The 19,367-nt window shown below is 46.3% G+C and overlaps 1 protein-coding gene across 1 annotated transcript; it reads left to right on the top strand.

Annotated features, from left to right (window-relative positions):
• The first annotated feature begins 10,588 nt into the window (after positions 1 to 10,588).
• RHEBL1 (RHEB like 1) lies at positions 10,589 to 17,123 on the top strand. The gene is made up of 8 exons (XM_075334409.1): positions 10,589 to 10,764; positions 12,960 to 13,031; positions 13,411 to 13,478; positions 13,557 to 13,639; positions 13,851 to 13,907; positions 14,775 to 14,822; positions 15,056 to 15,140; positions 16,699 to 17,123. The coding sequence occupies exons 1-8, from the start codon at positions 10,713 to 10,715 to the stop codon at positions 16,786 to 16,788; spliced, it is 555 nt and encodes a 184-aa protein (XP_075190524.1). The 5' UTR covers positions 10,589 to 10,712; the 3' UTR covers positions 16,789 to 17,123.
• The last annotated feature ends 2,244 nt before the right edge of the window (positions 17,124 to 19,367 follow it).

Here is a 19,367-nt window from a genome sequence, read left to right as displayed (position 1 = left end):
CGTCGTTTTTTTTTTAATTATTTATTTATTTATTTTACTGCACGATATAGACCCGCCCACCTGCGGCTGTGATTGGTTGCAATGAGACAGCTGTCACTTAGCGTGGTGCGTGTCTGACTGCAACCAATCATAGGCGCCGGTGGGCGGGGAAAGCAGGGAATACCAGATTGAATAATGAGCGGCCGGCATTTTCAAAAGAGGAAAAGCCGCCGGAGCAGTGTGACAGCTATGCAGCGCAGCGCCGGTGATCGGTGAGTATGGGAGGGGGGGGGACTGATCGATGGACAGAGAGAGGGACCGACAGAGAGAGAGACCGACTGACAGAGAAAGAGACCGACCGACAGACAGGGGGAGATTCACCGACATCCACAGACAGAGATTGACCGACATTGACAGAGAGACTGAAAAGACCTGCGTTTTGCTTGTCAAAAAAGCATGCGGAATGCAACAAAAATGCAGTCCAAGTGCATTTTGGTTGCATTTTGACCCACATCATAAATTTCAATAGGGGAGAACGCAGCTACAACGCACAAAAGAAGTGACATGCTGCTTTTTTTTCTGCAGCGATTTTGGGCATTCAAAACGCTGCGTTTACAAACACAGCGTATGCATTGATTTTTCGGCTTTCTCATAGACTTTGCTGGGGAAGCTGAACGCATGCAATTTGGCACTGAAAACGCTGCAGTTCAAAATGCAGCGTATCCGTAGAAAAAAACGCAACGTGCGCACATAGCCTTACAAGTGGACGATGATTGCACAAATTATTGTTTCCTACTATAAACAGGTCCAGCGATGTCATGACAAATTATAAAACACTGGTCTTTGATCACAAATTTTGTGAGCCAATACACCAGTTTGTCAGCAGCATATGCTCTTGTGTATGTGATGCTGACAACAACATAAATGGTTAATTGATCACACAAATTCCGTAGGTTAATTACAACATGTACATTTTAGGGGTACTTTGCACTCTGCAACATCGCTAGCCGATGATAGTGATGCCAAGCGCAATAGCACCCGCCCCCGTCGCACACGCGATATCTTGTGATAGCTGCCGTAGTGAACATTATTGCTATGGCAGCTTCACACGCACTTACCTGCCCTGCGACGTCGCTCTGGCCGGCGACCCGCCTCCTTCCTAAGGGGGGCGGGTCGTGCGGCGTCACAGCGACGTCACACGGCAGGCGGCCAATAGAAGCGGAGGGGCGGAGATGAGCGGGACGTAAACATCCCGCCGACCTTCTTCCTTCCGCATAGCCGGTGGAGGCAGGTAAGGAGACGTTCTTCGCTCCTGTGGCTTCATACACAGCGATGTGTGCTGCCGCAGGAACGAGGAACAACATCGTACCTGTCGCTGCAGCGAAATTATGAAAATGACCGATACTACACAGATCACCGATTTACGACGCTTTTGTGATCGTTTATCGGTGCATCTAGGCTTTACACGTTGCGACGTCGTTACTGGCGCCGGATGTGCGTCACTTTCGATTTGACCCCAACGACATCGCAGTAGCGATGTCGCAACGTGCAAAGTACCCCTTAGTAATGAGCACCAATCAGCTTGCTTTATCACCAGCTTTTGTTTCCGCCAATATTGATATCCCTTTTAAATAAATAAGACGTTTTGGGAAACAGGGAGATGAGTGGCCACTAGATGACCAGCAATAAAAAAACAAATTCAAATCCATCCCATCCAACCCCTTTGATGGAGATATTATGGGATAGTTGTGCAGCTCCCATGTAAAAGATATTGGCAGCAGATCCATCAATTATATCTAATTTGGATGAGCAGGTTTTGAACTTCTGAAGATGCGTTTTTGGAAATCTCCAACCACCAAGCACTGTCACGTCTAACAATGAAATTACCAAATGTGGACATGCTCCACAAAACGTGGGACTCTCAGTGGGTTCCGGATCTTCAGCGCTCAGCTATGCTATCACTAGTCTTACCGACATCAGAAAATGTGAGAGAACTTATGAAGAATGGGTTGGTGTGAAATGTAATTTTGCCAGGAAACTACTTAATTGTGTTAGTAACAGGAGATGTAATGACCATTGTTTGCAGGACCCTATTCAAGCTAATGGATATTGATCACTTTTATAAGCAAGACCTGAAGTGTTTAATGGGTTTGTCTCCAACCCTTTATGACTCCCAAGGTGCTACAGAAACTTAAGGTGTAAACTTACCTCCTGGACTTCTCAGCTTTGTGTCTTCTGTGGACCTCCTGACATAAACAATGTCATGTGACCGCTGCAACCAATCACTGATAAGCTGTAGGTTTCACATCTATGTCTGAAATGCTTGTTTCTTGCCTCTTTTGCAACTGTATAGAGTAAAAAGTTCCACAATCCTTTCAATAAACATTAAAATGTTGCACATTAAAAGTCTTAAAGGGAACCTGTCACCAGAAAAAGGCTGTCCAATCGTAAGGCACCATGTTATAGAGCAGGGGTAGCTGAAAAGGTTGCTATATAGTTTTGTGGATATGTGCATACTGAGATGGCCACCTTTCACTGATAGGACCACCCACCAAAAATCTCTAAAAAAGCTGAGGTTTAAGGGGAACCTGTCATGTAACCTGCATTGCATAAGTATAGAGGTGGCTGTCAGTCAATGCCAGGGGGCGTGGTAATGGCCGCCACTCACTGTGAACAGAGCGGTGACTGGACCTGCGTCAGCCTTGACTCTATGACTGAAAGCTCAGGGCTGCCGGGAGGAATAAAGTTTATTTCCTCCCAGCAATGGGGCTCTAAGTTCAGCGGCTGCGCGGCGTCGGAGCACTATTAACCTGCAGATTAAGCCCATATCTGCAGGCTCATAGCACTTTTTTACATGACAGGTTCCCTTTAAAATGATTAAAATACAGGTTATGCTGACTCTTTTCTCACAAAGCTATATATGAATCTTCTCAGTCCCCCCTGCTCCGTAATATGTGGCTTAAGGGTTATTCTCAGGTCTTCACTTCTTGGCTGACATGGGAATAACTGCTTCTAGGATCTGACCACAAGAGGTGGGGTTACGAGAACAGCTGAGCGCAGCTGTGCTGTGCTCCCATTCATTTCTACGGGATTCACACAGAGTAGCGCACTTGTGCTCAGCTGTTTTTGTAACCCCATCTGTAGGTCAAGACCTGGAAGCAGTTATTCTCATCTTGGACATAAAATGCAGAAAATAACCCTTTACGCCGGTCATACGCATTGGAACAAAGAGCGTATGGCGGCCACATTCCCCTATAATAATAATAATAATTTATTCATTTATATAGCGCTATTAATTCCACAGCACTTTACATACATGTCCCCATTGGGGCTCACAATCTAGAGTCCCTATCTGTATGTCTTTGGAGTGTGGGAGGAAACCCACGCAAACACGGGGAGAACATACAAACTCCTTGCAGATGGTGTCCTTGGTGGGACTTGAACCCAGGACCCCAGTGCTGCAAGACTGCAGTGCTAACCACTGAGCCACCATGCTGCCTATCACATTATGTTGGAGAAAAAGACTCACACGTTAGATTTTAGGGTATGTTCACATGTGATGTTTTTGCCTCGTAAATATGTAGTGTTTTCCATACCTGCATAATCAATAAGCTAAGAAACAACAAAGAGCCAGCACCAATGTGCACTAAGGCATCAAATATTCCAAACTGCATTATAAAAAAAATTTTTTGAGATTTTTGGCAAAAAATTGCAATTTCTTGAGCTGCTTCGCCACGTCACGGCAAATCTCATTTGAAGCAGTCCTACACTAAAATATTTTTATAAAATGTGCCATGCGGCCTCACATATAAATAGCAGAACTGCTCTCAGCAGCACTCACCTGGTCTATTGCAGTCCCGTACCCATGACTGAGTCATGGCTGTGGGCGGGACAGGTCCAAGCAAATGCTGCATGAAGTATATATATAGCCTGTGGACAAAGCCTGATGACCCAATGTGAACAGTCACCAAACGCCAAAATCTATACAGATGGAATACATCCCAAATTGGGGTGCATAGCAAGGTGGAGGTCAACCACCGACCAATTCAACAAAGAAACAACAAAGAGCCAGCACCAATGTGCACTAAGGCATCAAATATTCCAAACTGCATTATAAAAAAAATTTTTTGAGATTTTTGGCAAAAAATTGCAATTTCTTGAGCTGCTTCGCCACGTCACGGCAAATCTCATTTGAAGCAGTCCTACACTAAAATATTTTTATAAAATGTGCCATGCGGCCTCACATATAAATAGCAGAACTGCTCTCAGCAGCACTCACCTGGTCTATTGCAGTCCCGTACCCATGACTGAGTCATGGCTGTGGGCGGGACAGGTCCAAGCAAATGCTGCATGAAGTATATATATAGCCTGTGGACAAAGCCTGATGACCCAATGTGAACAGTCACCAAACGCCAAAATCTATACAGATGGAATACATCCCAAATTGGGGTGCATAGCAAGGTGGAGGTCAACCACCGACCAATTCAACAAAGAAACAACAAAGAGCCAGCACCAATGTGCACTAAGGCATCAAATATTCCAAACTGCATTATAAAAAAAATTTTTTGAGATTTTTGGCAAAAAATTGCAATTTCTTGAGCTGCTTCGCCACGTCACGGCAAATCTCATTTGAAGCAGTCCTACACTAAAATATTTTTATAAAATGTGCCATGCGGCCTCACATATAAATAGCAGAACTGCTCTCAGCAGCACTCACCTGGTCTATTGCAGTCCCGTACCCATGACTGAGTCATGGCTGTGGGCGGGACAGGTCCAAGCAAATGCTGCATGAAGTATATATATAGCCTGTGGACAAAGCCTGATGACCCAATGTGAACAGTCACCAAACGCCAAAATCTATACAGATGGAATACATCCCAAATTGGGGTGCATAGCAAGGTGGAGGTCAACCACCGACCAATTCAACAAAGAAACAACAAAGAGCCAGCACCAATGTGCACTAAGGCATCAAATATTCCAAACTGCATTATAAAAAAAATTTTTTGAGATTTTTGGCAAAAAATTGCAATTTCTTGAGCTGCTTCGCCACGTCACGGCAAATCTCATTTGAAGCAGTCCTACACTAAAATATTTTTATAAAATGTGCCATGCGGCCTCACATATAAATAGCAGAACTGCTCTCAGCAGCACTCACCTGGTCTATTGCAGTCCCGTACCCATGACTGAGTCATGGCTGTGGGCGGGACAGGTCCAAGCAAATGCTGCATGAAGTATATATATAGCCTGTGGACAAAGCCTGATGACCCAATGTGAACAGTCACCAAACGCCAAAATCTATACAGATGGAATACATCCCAAATTGGGGTGCATAGCAAGGTGGAGGTCAACCACCGACCAATTCAACAAAGAAACAACAAAGAGCCAGCACCAATGTGCACTAAGGCATCAAATATTCCAAACTGCATTATAAAAAAAATTTTTTGAGATTTTTGGCAAAAAATTGCAATTTCTTGAGCTGCTTCGCCACGTCACGGCAAATCTCATTTGAAGCAGTCCTACACTAAAATATTTTTATAAAATGTGCCATGCGGCCTCACATATAAATAGCAGAACTGCTCTCAGCAGCACTCACCTGGTCTATTGCAGTCCCGTACCCATGACTGAGTCATGGCTGTGGGCGGGACAGGTCCAAGCAAATGCTGCATGAAGTATATATATAGCCTGTGGACAAAGCCTGATGACCCAATGTGAACAGTCACCAAACGCCAAAATCTATACAGATGGAATACATCCCAAATTGGGGTGCATAGCAAGGTGGAGGTCAACCACCGACCAATTCAACAAAGAAACAACAAAGAGCCAGCACCAATGTGCACTAAGGCATCAAATATTCCAAACTGCATTATAAAAAAAATTTTTTGAGATTTTTGGCAAAAAATTGCAATTTCTTGAGCTGCTTCGCCACGTCACGGCAAATCTCATTTGAAGCAGTCCTACACTAAAATATTTTTATAAAATGTGCCATGCGGCCTCACATATAAGTAATATAAATATGTAGTGTTTTCCATACCTGCATAATCAATAAGCTGTCTGAAATCTCATGCACACGGTCTATATTTTTCTCACGGATTTTGAGTCCTCCTGCTTTTTTGCCAAGACGCAGCATGTCAATTCTTTCAGCGCTTTTTACCCATTTAAAGGAATGGGTAAAAAATCCAAGTAAAAACACCTAAAAAACACGTTTTGTAAGCAACGTTTTTCCTGCCACTATTCTGGTTTTTGGTGCAAAAAAAACACTGCAAAAATGCAAAGTGTGAACATACCCAAAATGCCTCATCCTTTTTCTTTTAGTGAAGATAAACTACCAAAAGAGGTGTGTGGCAGCTTATTTCTCTCTCCTCGCTGAGAATGCATGCACGCTCAGCCGAATCGAGCATGTACATGTATGGAGGGTTGGAAGGGACAGGTGATATCCAACAGCTGTTGAACATGTAGGAGCTCATATACTGGAGTGGGCACAATGTTTAACACTTATTGATAGGAAGGAGAACTGATGAAGCCCTATTGGTACCAAGAACAATATGATCATCAATAGATACATATGTACTGCCCCAGAAGCGGTCGAACCGCTCGGATCCGGGTGTCACTACTCGTTGCTCGAGGGTCTCCAGACCCGGGGGCTCAGGGTCACTCTAAAATGTGATGGAGGATTATTTACAGGGGATTAGTTTGTGACGCCACCCATGGTGTGCGGTAATAGGGAGTACCGCCGCTGCCGTTGGGAGCACCCGGGGTGATGGAACGGGGGCAGCCAGATGACGTTACCCTCGTTGGGAAGGCCTCCGGATGGTGGGATGGATTGCAGGCGAGCGCAGGCTCGCTGGTCGCAGGGGTTAATCAGGTACTCACTCAGAAGGAAAGCAGACGCTGACAACGTAATAAACCAAGTCTCTGGGTGCCGCTGCCCTCTTGGGGGAGCTCGTCCGGGTCTCCGTCCCCTGCAGTACTGCTTAATGGTTCGGAGCCTGCCTCTATGCATACATTTTTGTAGTGTCCAAGTGGCCCATAAGCTTGCAGCTGATCGGACCCCGCTCCCCACTTTTTGTGTGAAGGAGCTGTGCTCTCAGGAACTCACGCTTGGGATTTCAGTGGGCTGCTTTGGTTGGAAAGCCCTATCCCCCTCATTGCGCTAGTGTCCCCGATCTCTGAGCTTCGTGGGGACAGTACATAAAGGTCCTATCCTCCGAAGGTTAATTGCCGGGTTGCTTGAAGCCTCTCCTCGACCTAGGGTCCAGAACTCTGACGTGCTTTTGGCCCCAGACCGGCTATTGTACTTGAGCTACCGACCGTCCTCCAAGACTAAAGGCCCCGTCACATGCAACGACGTATCTAACGATATATCGCCGGGGTCACAGATTCCCTGATGCACATCCGGCATCGTTAGCGACGTCGTTGCGTGTGACACCAACGAACGGCCGTTAACGATCAAAAATACTCACCTTATCGTTGATCATTGACACGTCGTTCATTTTCATAAAATCGTTGATTGTTGAGGACGCAGGTTGTTTGTCGTTCCCGAGGCAGCACACATCGCTACATGTGACACCTCGGGAACGACGAACTACAGCTTACCTGCGGCCGCCGGCAATGAGGAATGAAGGAGATGGACGGGATGTTACGGCCGCTCATCTCCGCCCCTCCGCTTCTATTGGGTGGCCGCTTAGTGACGCTGCTGTGACGCCGCAAGAACCGCCCACTTAGAAAGGAGGCGGTTCGCCGGCAACAGCGACGTCGTTAGGCAGGTAAGTATAGTGTGACAGGTCCTAGCGATGTTGTGCGCCACGGGCAGCGATTTGCCCGTGACGCACAAACGACGGGGGTGGCTACGCTCGCTAGCGATATCGTTATCGATATCGCTGCATCTGACGGGGCCTTAAGCCCAGGTACCCAGTCCCAATATCCCATGACCGGGTCTCCGACTCCTCCGGGTCCAGACCACCGTCTGCAACCCAATCTTCTCCTGCCCAGGAGCCACACGCTCCTAGCTCCTCACTGCTCGAGGGCTACCACTCAACTCTCCCTTCACTCCCCTGAAGCAAACTGACTTGTCACCTCCCACCTCCCTGCCTGACCCCTAGGTGGGTGGCCCTATTCCAGCTTAGAAGCCCACTGGTGTGCCTAACAGGGTGTGGTGCGAGGTGTGATTGGGATTTTTGGACGCTGATGGAGGCAGTGCTGCAGGTTGGGAACCCAGAACCAAAAGGGGTTGAGCCCTGCACTAAGAATAAAGAGCGAGCAGTACCCTGTGACAACCTGACTAGTCCAGGGGCGTCACACATCTATTAGTGTATAGCATCTAATTTTTACACGTAGATTTCAATTCTTTATCAAAGCAAACTATTATAAATGTTAATAACTGCTAACGAATAAAAATGCATGAAATACAGATGACAATGCAGATTAAAATGGTTCTTATTTGTTGGATGAAAATTGGACTTTATTTTATTACACTTGTGTGAACTCAAGGGCCAAAGCGCATTTACACTGGAAAACATGTGTCAGATTCTAACAGTAATGACCAGTGATGAGCGAGCACTACCATGTCCCGGGGCTCAGTAATCATAACAAATAGGGATGAGCGAGCACTACCATTCTTGGGGGCTCGGTAATCATAATGAGTAGAGATGAGCAAGCACTACCATGCTCGATGGCTCGGTACTTGTAACGAGTAGGGATGAGTGAGCACTACCATGCTCGAGGGCACGGTACTTGTAACGAGTAGGGATGAGTGAGCAGTACCATGCTCGGGGCTTGGTACACGTAAAGAGTAGGGATAAGTGAGCACTTCTATGCTTGGGGGCTTGGTACTCATAATGAGTAGGGATGAGCCAGCACTACCATGCTCGGGAACTCGGTACTCGTAAAGAGTTGTGATGAGCGAGCACTACAAAGCTCGGTACTCAAACAGTTGAGATCAGCAAACACTACCATGCTCGGGGAATCAGTACTCAAAGAGTTGGGGTGAGTGAGCACTAGCATGCCCGGGGGCTTGGTACTCATAAAGAGTAGGAATGAGCGAACACTACCATGCTCAGGGGCTCGGTAACTGTTTAGAGTAGAAATGAGTGCGCGCTACCATGCTCGGTACTCGTGAGGAGCAGGCTGATGCTTGGATGGGCAGGACCCTAGCTCTGAACATAATGAAAGATTGCATGGAAAAATGACTCAGATCCCCACTGACTTCCATTATGCTCGTGTCGCCCATCCGAGTGTCCAATACTCATTACGAGTCCCGAGCCTCCAAGCATGGCATTGCTCGCTGCTCACTAGTAATGACCCATCATTCACAATAATCGTGTCATCTGAGTGGGTTGAGCCACGGAGCGATGTGTCCAAAAACGCTCATTCATCGTGTATAAAATCGTTCAGGAGAGAAAAAGTCTCATTCATCTTTGGAAGATGTGTAATGTGAGCGGAGATTGTGCAGAGATCTGATCGGCAAAAAGAAGCAGGAATCCAAGGCCAAAATCAGTCCGGCTTCCGGGGAAGGTGTTCTGCAGCAGCCGCAGCTTTGGAGCCAGGACATATTCCTGTTATTATCACAAATACTGCTGAAGCTAGTGCACTCTGACATTATCACACAGCCGGGGCCACTGAATAACATTGGGCAGTGCGTGGCCCGTTTTTTATGCAGTATTCAGACCAAACGTACACTGGTGTGAACACGGCCTTAGCCTCATAATAAAGTCTGATCTGACTAGCACAATCCCTCGTGGACTCCGTAGCACAATTCCTCCCTGGACTCCGCAGCCACCCACCCCACATCCCTCGTGGACTCCGCAGCCGCCCACAGCACATTCCCTCGTGGACTCCGCAGCCTCCCACCCCACAATTCCCTCCGTGGACTCCGCAGCCTCCCACCCCACATCCCTCGTGGACTCCGCAGCCTCCCACCCCACAATTCCCTCGTGGACTCCGCAGCCTCCCACCCCACAATTCCCTCGTGGACTCCGCAGCCTCCCACCCCACAATTCCCTCGTGGACTCCGCAGCCTCCCACCCCACAATTCCCTCGTGGACTCCGCAGCCTCCCTCCCCACAATTCCCTCGTGGACTCCGCAGCCTCCCTCCCCACAATTCCCTCGTGGACTCCGCAGCCTCCCTCCCCACAATTCCCTCGTGGACTCCGCAGCCTCCCTCCCCACAATTCCCTCGTGGACTCCGCAGCCTCCCACCCCACAATTCCCTCGTGGACTCCGCAGCCTCCCTCCCCACAATTCCCTCGTGGACTCCGCAGCCTCCCACCCCACAATTCCCTCGTGGACTCCGCAGCCTCCCTCCCCACAATTCCCTCCGTGGACTCCGCAGCCTCCCACAGCACAATCCCTCCGTGCAATTATTACCGAGTCCGACCCGCCGCAGTTGGAGCACGTGGCTTTGTTGCCATACGTTGCCTGCACAGCCCCGCCCATCCACAAACCGGCAGCCAATCAGAAGCGTCCGTTTGTTTATTCTTACCACGATCCTAAAGGATGCGTAAAGTGGGCGTGTCTTATCGCAAAGGCTACTTGGAGCGCTCTACCAATCATAGTGGGCAGCTACTTTTGGGCCAGTCGTGATTGGACAGGTGAAGTAACATAGGCGTTGTTATCAGATACCACTTAACTATTTGACCCGAAGACCCGCGGGGCCAGGTCAGAATCCCTGTGAGGGGCATTACATATCGCTGTCCGCTGCAGAGAACCCGTATTCCCGCCTGTGCTGCTTTCCATCATGCCTCTGGTCAAGCACCGCAAAGTCGTGATGCTCGGATACCCTTCCGTCGGTGAGTTGATGGTCGTGCACCGATGACAGCCGACATTGTACCTGGCTGTGTACTGTATATCTCCAGTGTAGCGCCGTGCTGGTATTCCGGCTCTGTCTGCGGCAGTGTTGCGGTTTTGGGGCTGTGGATAACGCGCGCGGCGCTCGTGTGCGTCTCTGTAGACACCTGCCAGCTCTAATTGCCCAGTCTGTACTGAGGCCGATAACTGCCAGCAGCGGCTTATCCGCCTCCAGCAGCCAGTGGCGGGTGGTCGGCGACTCCGTGTGCGGCTGTGATGGCTGGACAATGGTGGGGAGGGGGCGGCTCAGTGTATTGGTGGGGGAGGGGGTGCTGAACTACAAGAGGGCGACTATGGGGGGGGGAGGTTGTTATTGGGAGGGTCTTTAATTCAGTTGAGTGAAAAATGGGTAAATCTACTAATTGCGAATTAATCGGGACCGAGGACCCTAGCGGATTAAAGGGCCAGGCTGGTGCTATCTTCTCCCTGTGCCCTCAAAGGTTAATGCACAGGTTTCCTAAAGGTCTGTGACTCCTGACTAATGAAGGCTTCTAATTACAGGGGTACTCCCATCTCCAAGATCCCATTCACATGTGGTTGACTAGCAGATACCTCCAATTATAAATGTAGTATAGATAATATTTATTAATAACCTCATGTGCACAGCATTGCAGCTTAGGTACCCATGGTTACAAACACCAGCAACAAACTTGCTATGAGCAGTCATAACGATGGATACTGCAATGCCCTGCACATGAGGTAGGAGACATGGCTAATCAGAACTATACCACATTTCTAATTGGAGGTATTTAATAATATATTTATTTGGGAAGAGGGGAATAAATGTTTGATTATTGTACTTGTCCCTATTATGTATACCCCTTTTACATGTAACGCGCCATGGAATAAATGGTGCTATAATAACCTTTAGGATATGACCGCACTTTGCGTTTCTGCTGCTTTTTAGGTCCGTTTTGAGCTGTAGCGTTTTCATGCCAAAAGGCAGCATGCGTTCTGCTTTTCCATAATAGTCTATGGAAAATGTAGATTTCTAGACCGCACATTGCACTTTAAAACGCTGCGTATAATTTGTGGCAAAAACCATCCGTTCAAAGAAGCAGCATGTCAATTGTTGCCATTTCTGCAGTGTTTTGCTAACGTTTAAGTCAATGAGAAATGGCAAAAACCAAGAAACTTCAAAGTTCCTGTGTTTTAGCTGCAGAAACAGTGCGTTTTGGACTACATAAACGCATGCTTTTCTGACATTAAAATAATGGAATAATATGTCCCTATACTCACACACAGTCCGACAATTAAATTAAAGAAATATTATTTTATTGCTATTTTAGCATTAAATATTATAAAAACAGCTATAATTTCATGAAATATTACTTTTTTCTTCATTAATTTTCAAATTATAAATGTATTGGGTTTGTTTGTTTGTTTGTTTTTTTTTTTTTTTTGTTTTTTTTTTCATTGCTTGACTGTAAACTTTATTAAGCAGTGTCTTTATGTTCAAAACGCAGGTGAAAAAGCATGTAAAATGCAGTAAATACGATGCGTTTTTAGCGCTAAATTTCTTGAAAAGGCAACTTTGGCCAAATCAATTAAGGCAAAAGCGTGCGTTCTGAACTGCAAGTAGGAGAACGCAAAGTGCAGTCATAGCCTTAAAGAACCAATTTCTGTTTTCCCAGTGGCTCCTCTCCCTCCAGGTGCTAATGGTCTGCCGGTGTGACCCATTTGCTCTTTAGTGGCCAATATGGATGGCGGCAGCACCCCTCACCCCCCCCCCCCCCCCTCCCCACTTCCTTCCCAAATCATCCATGGCCTCAGTAGAGGTTCCCATCCTCTTGCTTGGTGTCCCCTTTTGCTTTTCTTCTTTCTCTAAGGGCGGCACGGTGGCTCAGTGGTTAGCACTGCAGCCTTGCAGCGCTGGGGTCCTGGGTTTAATTCCCACCAAGGACATCATCTCCAAGGAGTTTGTAAGTTCTCCCCGTGTTTGCGTGGGTTACCTCTGGTTTCCTCCCACACTCCAAAGACCTACAGATAGGGACTCTAGATTGTGAGCCCCAATGGGGACAGTGTTGCCAATGTATGTAAAGCGATGCGGAATTAATAGCGCTATATAAATGAATAATAATATAATATTATTATTTTCTCTTATCTTCCACCTAATCGCATGTGGTGTAATCTACAGGTAAATCTTCGCTGGCTCTGCAGTTTGTTAAAGGAGATTTTCCAAAAGACTATGAACCCACCATCGAAAACAGTGAGTATCTTGATATACAGCCATACTGGGGCATAGGGTAGGGCTCGGTTTAGTCAGATGTATATTTAAACACCCACTTTAAAAAAGCAAAAAAAAAAAAAACTTCTTTCTAATGTAACGCCCTGTGAACACATTGGAACTAATATATTATTATTATTGGGGGGGTGCAGTTTTCCATACTTTTGTCCCCTGGGTAATTCTGTGACACCCATCATTACATTGTGTGAATGTGGCCTAACCACAGTTGTTCCTGCATTAACCACGTCCGGCTCAGCTGGTAATAGGAGCGCTGCTGACGATCACAGGCGTGGAGGGCATGGCTGCGATTCTTAGAGGTTTTCCCTCTTTAATCTTTGTCTTCTGGGTGTTTTCTCTGTAGCTTGGAGTAAGACGTTCACACTGGGCAATGATGAGTTTGAGTTGGATGTTGTGGACACCGCAGGACAGGTGAGTGCACTAAGTATTGTGTGAGTGTAAGCTAACTCGTAAATATGACTTTACTTATACTATTGCTTTTCTTCCTAGGATGAATATTCTCTGATCCCGCAGTCCTTTATTTTTGGCATACATGGATACATTGTAGTTTATTCGGTGGCTTGCCCGAGAAGGTGAGAGCATTTTCCCTTGGGAAAGCAGACTGTACTATGATTGTCTGGGGTTTCTGCTCCCCCTAGTGGTATCTTTGGTGGACTACTACTATACACACAGGCTGCCTTCCTGTTGGACATTAAATCTTCCTGTAATTTAATGTATGTCTGAATATAGCAGAAATATAACAAATGACATTACAAATCAATGTAAATGTTTATCTCTTTACAGCTTCCAAATTGCAAGTGGATTACACAGAACACTTGTGGACAAGAGGGGAAAATGCCTGTAGGTTAACTTCCATTGTTATATTTGGGGAGGAGGCAGGGGCCTCAATTAGGGGAAACCGTGGACCCTTTCCTAACTGGTGATATTGGTGACGCTGTTACGTCATCCTCTATCAGCACTGCCGGCTGTACTGGGAGCCGCTATGGTGGAGGAATATTAGCCATTTCTTTCTAATTTAAACATTGTCCTGAGTTTCTGAAGTTGGAGGTCTCTCTCCCACCCTTTAAGGGCTCGTGCGCATGTTGCGTAACTGCATGCGTCCTGAGCACAATCTATGAATGTGCATGAGAAGTGCGCACGATGCTTTTATGAACGCAGCGATTTGGGTACTAAAATTTTGACCCAAATCGTGCATTGATAAAAGCAGAATGACAATTCATTTGTGCGCTATGGATGCAGCTCCCGCTCTGTATGGCGGGGGCAGCAGCCATGGCGCATGAAATCTACTTTTTTTTTTTTTTTTCTGCAGCGATTTGAAGCGCACATGTGCTGTCAGATCGCTGCAGAATATTCAGTAGTTGCGTGTGAACAAGACCTAAAATCTGTTTTCATAGTGGCTGGGTTCTGCAAATCCAACCCTGTGTGAAACTGCCGCTCAGGTGCTCCCGCTTAGTCATTAGTTGGCTCATATTACTCGTGCTGATGTCACCTGGCATTTTAGTTTTAAATTCAGTAATGGAGCTCACTTGTGGCTGCGTAGTAGAGAAATGGCACCTGATGGTGCTCGGCAGCATGATGGGTGCCCAAGTCTTCTGGAGCAATGTTAGAGGGGTGCTGAGGATCCCAATGAAGCTGAGGCTGTCTTTCTGCAATCTATAGCACATACGACTATTCGTGCCTGACTGATTCTAATATTTATCTTTTCAGAATGCCAATTGTGTTAGTGGGTAATAAGACAGACCTGCCACCCCAGAGGTAAGTTGTTTATGTGATATATTAACCCTGGCCCCTGTCCTACAATAGCAAACTGCAAAAAAAATTATGTATGTATATATTTAGTCCTCCTGTACCAGTCTGTGCCTTGTATTTTTTGATTATTGTACTTGTCCCTATTTTGTATTCCCCATTCACATGTAAAGCGCCATGGAATAAATGGCGCTATAATATATTTAAATTTCTTTTTTTTTTTTTTTTTTCCTTCTTTACAGCCATGTAGTGTCAGCAGAAGACGGGAAAAAGCTGGCGGACTCCTGGGGGGCTGCATTTATGGAAGCATCTGCTAAAAACCCAGAGGTAAATTTTCTCTCAATCTGCCCATTGACTATTGATGCTGTGTGGTGTGATCCACGCAGACAGGTTTCTGACCTGAGTATGCACTGGTTATAAATCTGGGACGGTGCTCCACAAGGCATACTGCTTTGTAAACAAAAAGGGGGTAATCAGCTCATGTATCAAGAGATCCAATTGAGTGTGGTGCACAGATAAAACCTGGGCTGTCTTTCCAGGCAAGTATTGGGGGGCGGCACTAGCATAAAGAAGAAATATATTGTTAGCTTAATTGGCCAAATAAAACATGGATTTTTAACACCAACATACTTCAGGCATATTGTGTCCTCACTCGTGCTACCAAAGTAAGGGAACAATATGCCTGAAACATGTTGGTTTTAATTAACCCGATAAAATGGATATGACGTATATATTTTTCTGTAAAGCAAGAACCCAGATTTCTCCACTGCACAAAGCAGAAAAATATTTTTGTATATTATAATATTTTACACTGCATGGTCCGCTCTTGAGCAGTGCTGGGGGCAGGTGACAGCTGCGAGTGGCAGCGTTTGATCTCCTGCTCCCGCTCATATAATATGCACAGCCGCTGACCAGCAGTGTGGTGCTGAAACTGCATCACGCTGGGGCAGCGGGGCATATTATATCTGCCTGCGCCCTCCTTTGATCGCACATGATCTCCAAACCCCCCCCCCCCTCCGTGTTTAGATATGGCCCCCGTACTGCTGCCCATGTTAAAATGAAAAAAGTTACTCGCCTCCTCCAGCGCTGATCTCTGGTGGTCTGCTGCTGCTGCTGTCGGTGATAAGGCACACAGAGATATCACTCTGCTGTGCCGATCACATGACCGGCAGCAAGAACCAGGAAGTAAGGAAGCCGGAGCTCTCAACTGCGAGGTGGGAGACACTAGGAGGGACAGCGCTGAGGAGGTAAGGAAAGTGTTTTGTTTTATTATGGGCAGCACACATGGGGGCCATATCGAACACAGGGGAGATGTGCCATCTATAGTGGCCATGGTCAGCACACATGGGGGCCATATCAAACACAGGGGAGGTGTACCATCTATAGGGGCCATGGGCAGCACAGGGGGACGTGTCCCAGCACAAGGGGGCTATCTTCAATATAAGGGGACCATATCCAGATTAAGGGGGGCTAATTTTAGGATGGGGGGGGGGGCCTATGAGGGACATATACCCTATATAATGCCAGTGTCCGTCTAACAAATCATAAGTTGGACCCCATTTAACAAAATTCTCTTTTCCTTAACAAAATTTGGGGGTGCGTCTTACAAAGCGAAAACTTCGGTGTGTGTATATGTATGGATATTTATTATATTTTATTATATTAGCATGGACCCTCTAGGGCTGTGCTGGAGACCCTGCATATCCATTATATGGAAGGTGTTTATTACAGGACCGGGTATAGTCGTTGTGGATTTTGATCATTAATAGGATGGTGGTTATCCTCACGGTCTCTGTAGTTTATTGGCACACTTATGGTGGACTTCAGTAACCATTGTTTTGAGATTAAAATTTATATATTTTTTTTTTTTTTTTTTTTTTTTCAGAACAGCAAACAGATTTTTACCAAAATTATTGAGGAAATTGACCGTGTGGAGAGATCTTTCAGTGATGAGAAGAAATGCTTTCTGATGTGATCTGGCCGCCCTGCAGCCTGTCATCCGTCTGTATTTCCCATCTACTCCGTCACGGGCCACTTACTGATTGCTGCAGTTCCTCTGGGGGGGGCGGCTTCAGAATATGGCTTGTTCCATTCTTCATAATTCCTTGATTTGAGCAGCATCACATGCTGCTCCACCGGCCAATGAATCTGCCCTACTTCCACACAAATGGCATCTCTGGCTGTGTTTGTTAACCATCTTGTCTATATAAGCTTGATTGTTAGTTTTGCACTCACTTTGCAGCATTATTATTATTGCTGTTAACTGTTTATTTTTTTTCATACTGTTACAGAATTTATTTATGTTAATATTGGGACTATTTGAATGTAGGGAAGGGAGGGGGGCATGAGGGGGGGCAAAATTGAGCAAGACTATTCATGTACTTTTACAGTTTTATGATCAGAATATAGCATTGCAGCTACTTGTAGAATGGGGGAACTGGTTTCCCTCTCAGTAGTGATCTGCGTGCTCTATGGACCCTGGAAATGCTGCAATTTAACTCCCCCCTTCATGCAAAGGGTGGGCGACATATCATTGTTTACATGTTCTGCATTGGGAGATCTGTTCATTCAGATCAGTGCTAAAATCTATTCATTTACATAAAGTATAAATGAAAAGCCTTGGATAAAACTTGACTACTTTATAAATGTGCCTTCATGATTGTATGGTCTAAGACCAACCCAAGCCGGGTACATGTATGTATACAGATAATTGTTCTTTTTCCTGTTTGTAGACACAGCCATATACGGGTATTTCTTGTTTTGTTAAGTTGTATGTGTTTTTTCAAAAATAAACTTTCTTTTATTGCATAGAAAACAATTGTTTCATTTTGTGTTTCCCTTGCATCTGATTACCTGTCCTGATAAATCTAGGAATAGTAGGAAGGGAAGCAAAAAAAAAACAAAACAATTTGCTTCAAATGTTTGCAAATTCTACATTTTCCCCCTTAAAAGGGTGGTTCACCCATATTTTTTGTCTAGATCGATATTCTATTGAGAAACAAGGTTTCGCTCAAATACCTTGTGTTTGCAATAGTGCCTGTGAGAGGCGCCATTGCAGACCGCTGTTCCCCCGCTTCAGTGACTCCACGTCAAGTTCCGCACACGTCGCATCCCTGCGGCCGGTTGCAGTCTTCCGGAGTCACCGCTTGTCACAGCACAGCGCGTCTCCTGCTTGCAGCATTCTGCTAGGAGGGAGGAGATGGGCTGTGTGCGGAACTTGACGTGATTTCACCGGAGCAGGGAACAGCAGTCTGCAATGGCGCCTCTCACAGGCACTGTTGTATTTCAGAGAAACATTGTTTCTCAATATATCAAACTAGACAATAAAAAATATGGGTGAACCACCCCTTTAAGTATAGGGTGTTATTGAAGGTGGCTGGTACTGTAGAGAGGGACCCTGATTCCAGTGATGTGTCACTTAATGAGCGGTTTGATTTTGATAAAATCCACTTTTCCACTTTTTTTTTTTTTTTTCTTTGTCACTCCATTGGGAGACCCAGACAATTGGGTGTATAGCTTCTGCCTCCGGAGGCCACGCAAAGTATTACACTTTAAAAAGTGTAACCCCCTCCCCTCTGCCTATACACCCCCCCGTGCATCACGGGCTCCTCAGTTTTTATGCTTTGTGTGGAAGGAGGCACACATCCACTCATGCGCCCATTTTAGTCAGCAGCAGCTGCTGATTTTATCGGAAGAAAAGAGGGCCCCCACAGGGCCCCCGGCATGCTCCCTTCTCACCCCACTAAGTCGGCGGTGCTGTTAAGGTTGAGGTACCCATTGCGGGTACAGAGGCTGGAGCCACATGCCGTTTTCCTTCACCATCCCTTAGAGCAGGGGTGGGGAACCTTTTTACTGCCGGGGGCCATTTGGAAAATTCAACCAACCTTCGGGGGACGCACAAAATTATCAACTTGAAAATAACCCGGCTATAATTAGTCAAACAATTAACTCTCCCCTATACCCCTACTGTGGCGGCCGTAGATGATTCTCTTTGGTGCGCTGTGATGTTTGCTTCTCACAACTGCTTTTCCAGGTTTGTCTTTGTTTGAAGCGCAGATTGGTAAATCATATATATCACACAGGAGACACTGTACATACACACACCGCTCTGACACACTGGCCGTATACTACAAACAGCCTTGACACAGTTGTCCTATTTTACACCACCCACGATACACACTGGCCATATATAGTACACATGCTCAGGAGATACTGTATACTGCACACAGCACTCACACGCCGTATACAGCACACACACAAGCCATACACAGCACTCACACGCCGTATACAGCACACACACAAGCCATACACAGCACTCACACGCCGTATACAGCACACACAAGCCATACACAGCACTCACACGCCGTATACAGCACACACAAGCCATACACAGCACTCACACGCCGTATACAGCACACACAAGCCATACACAGCACTCACACGCCGTATACAGCACACACACAAGCCATACACAGCACTCACATGCCGTATACAGCACACACAAGCCATACACAGCACGCACACGCCGTATACAGCACACACACAAGCCATACA

Source organism: Anomaloglossus baeobatrachus, chromosome 2 (genome assembly GCF_048569485.1).
Source record: "Anomaloglossus baeobatrachus isolate aAnoBae1 chromosome 2, aAnoBae1.hap1, whole genome shotgun sequence".
Classification (NCBI taxonomy): domain Eukaryota; kingdom Metazoa; phylum Chordata; class Amphibia; order Anura; family Aromobatidae; genus Anomaloglossus; species Anomaloglossus baeobatrachus.
Note: the sequence above shows the minus strand (reverse complement) of the source record. Positions and strands in the feature narration are given on the sequence as shown.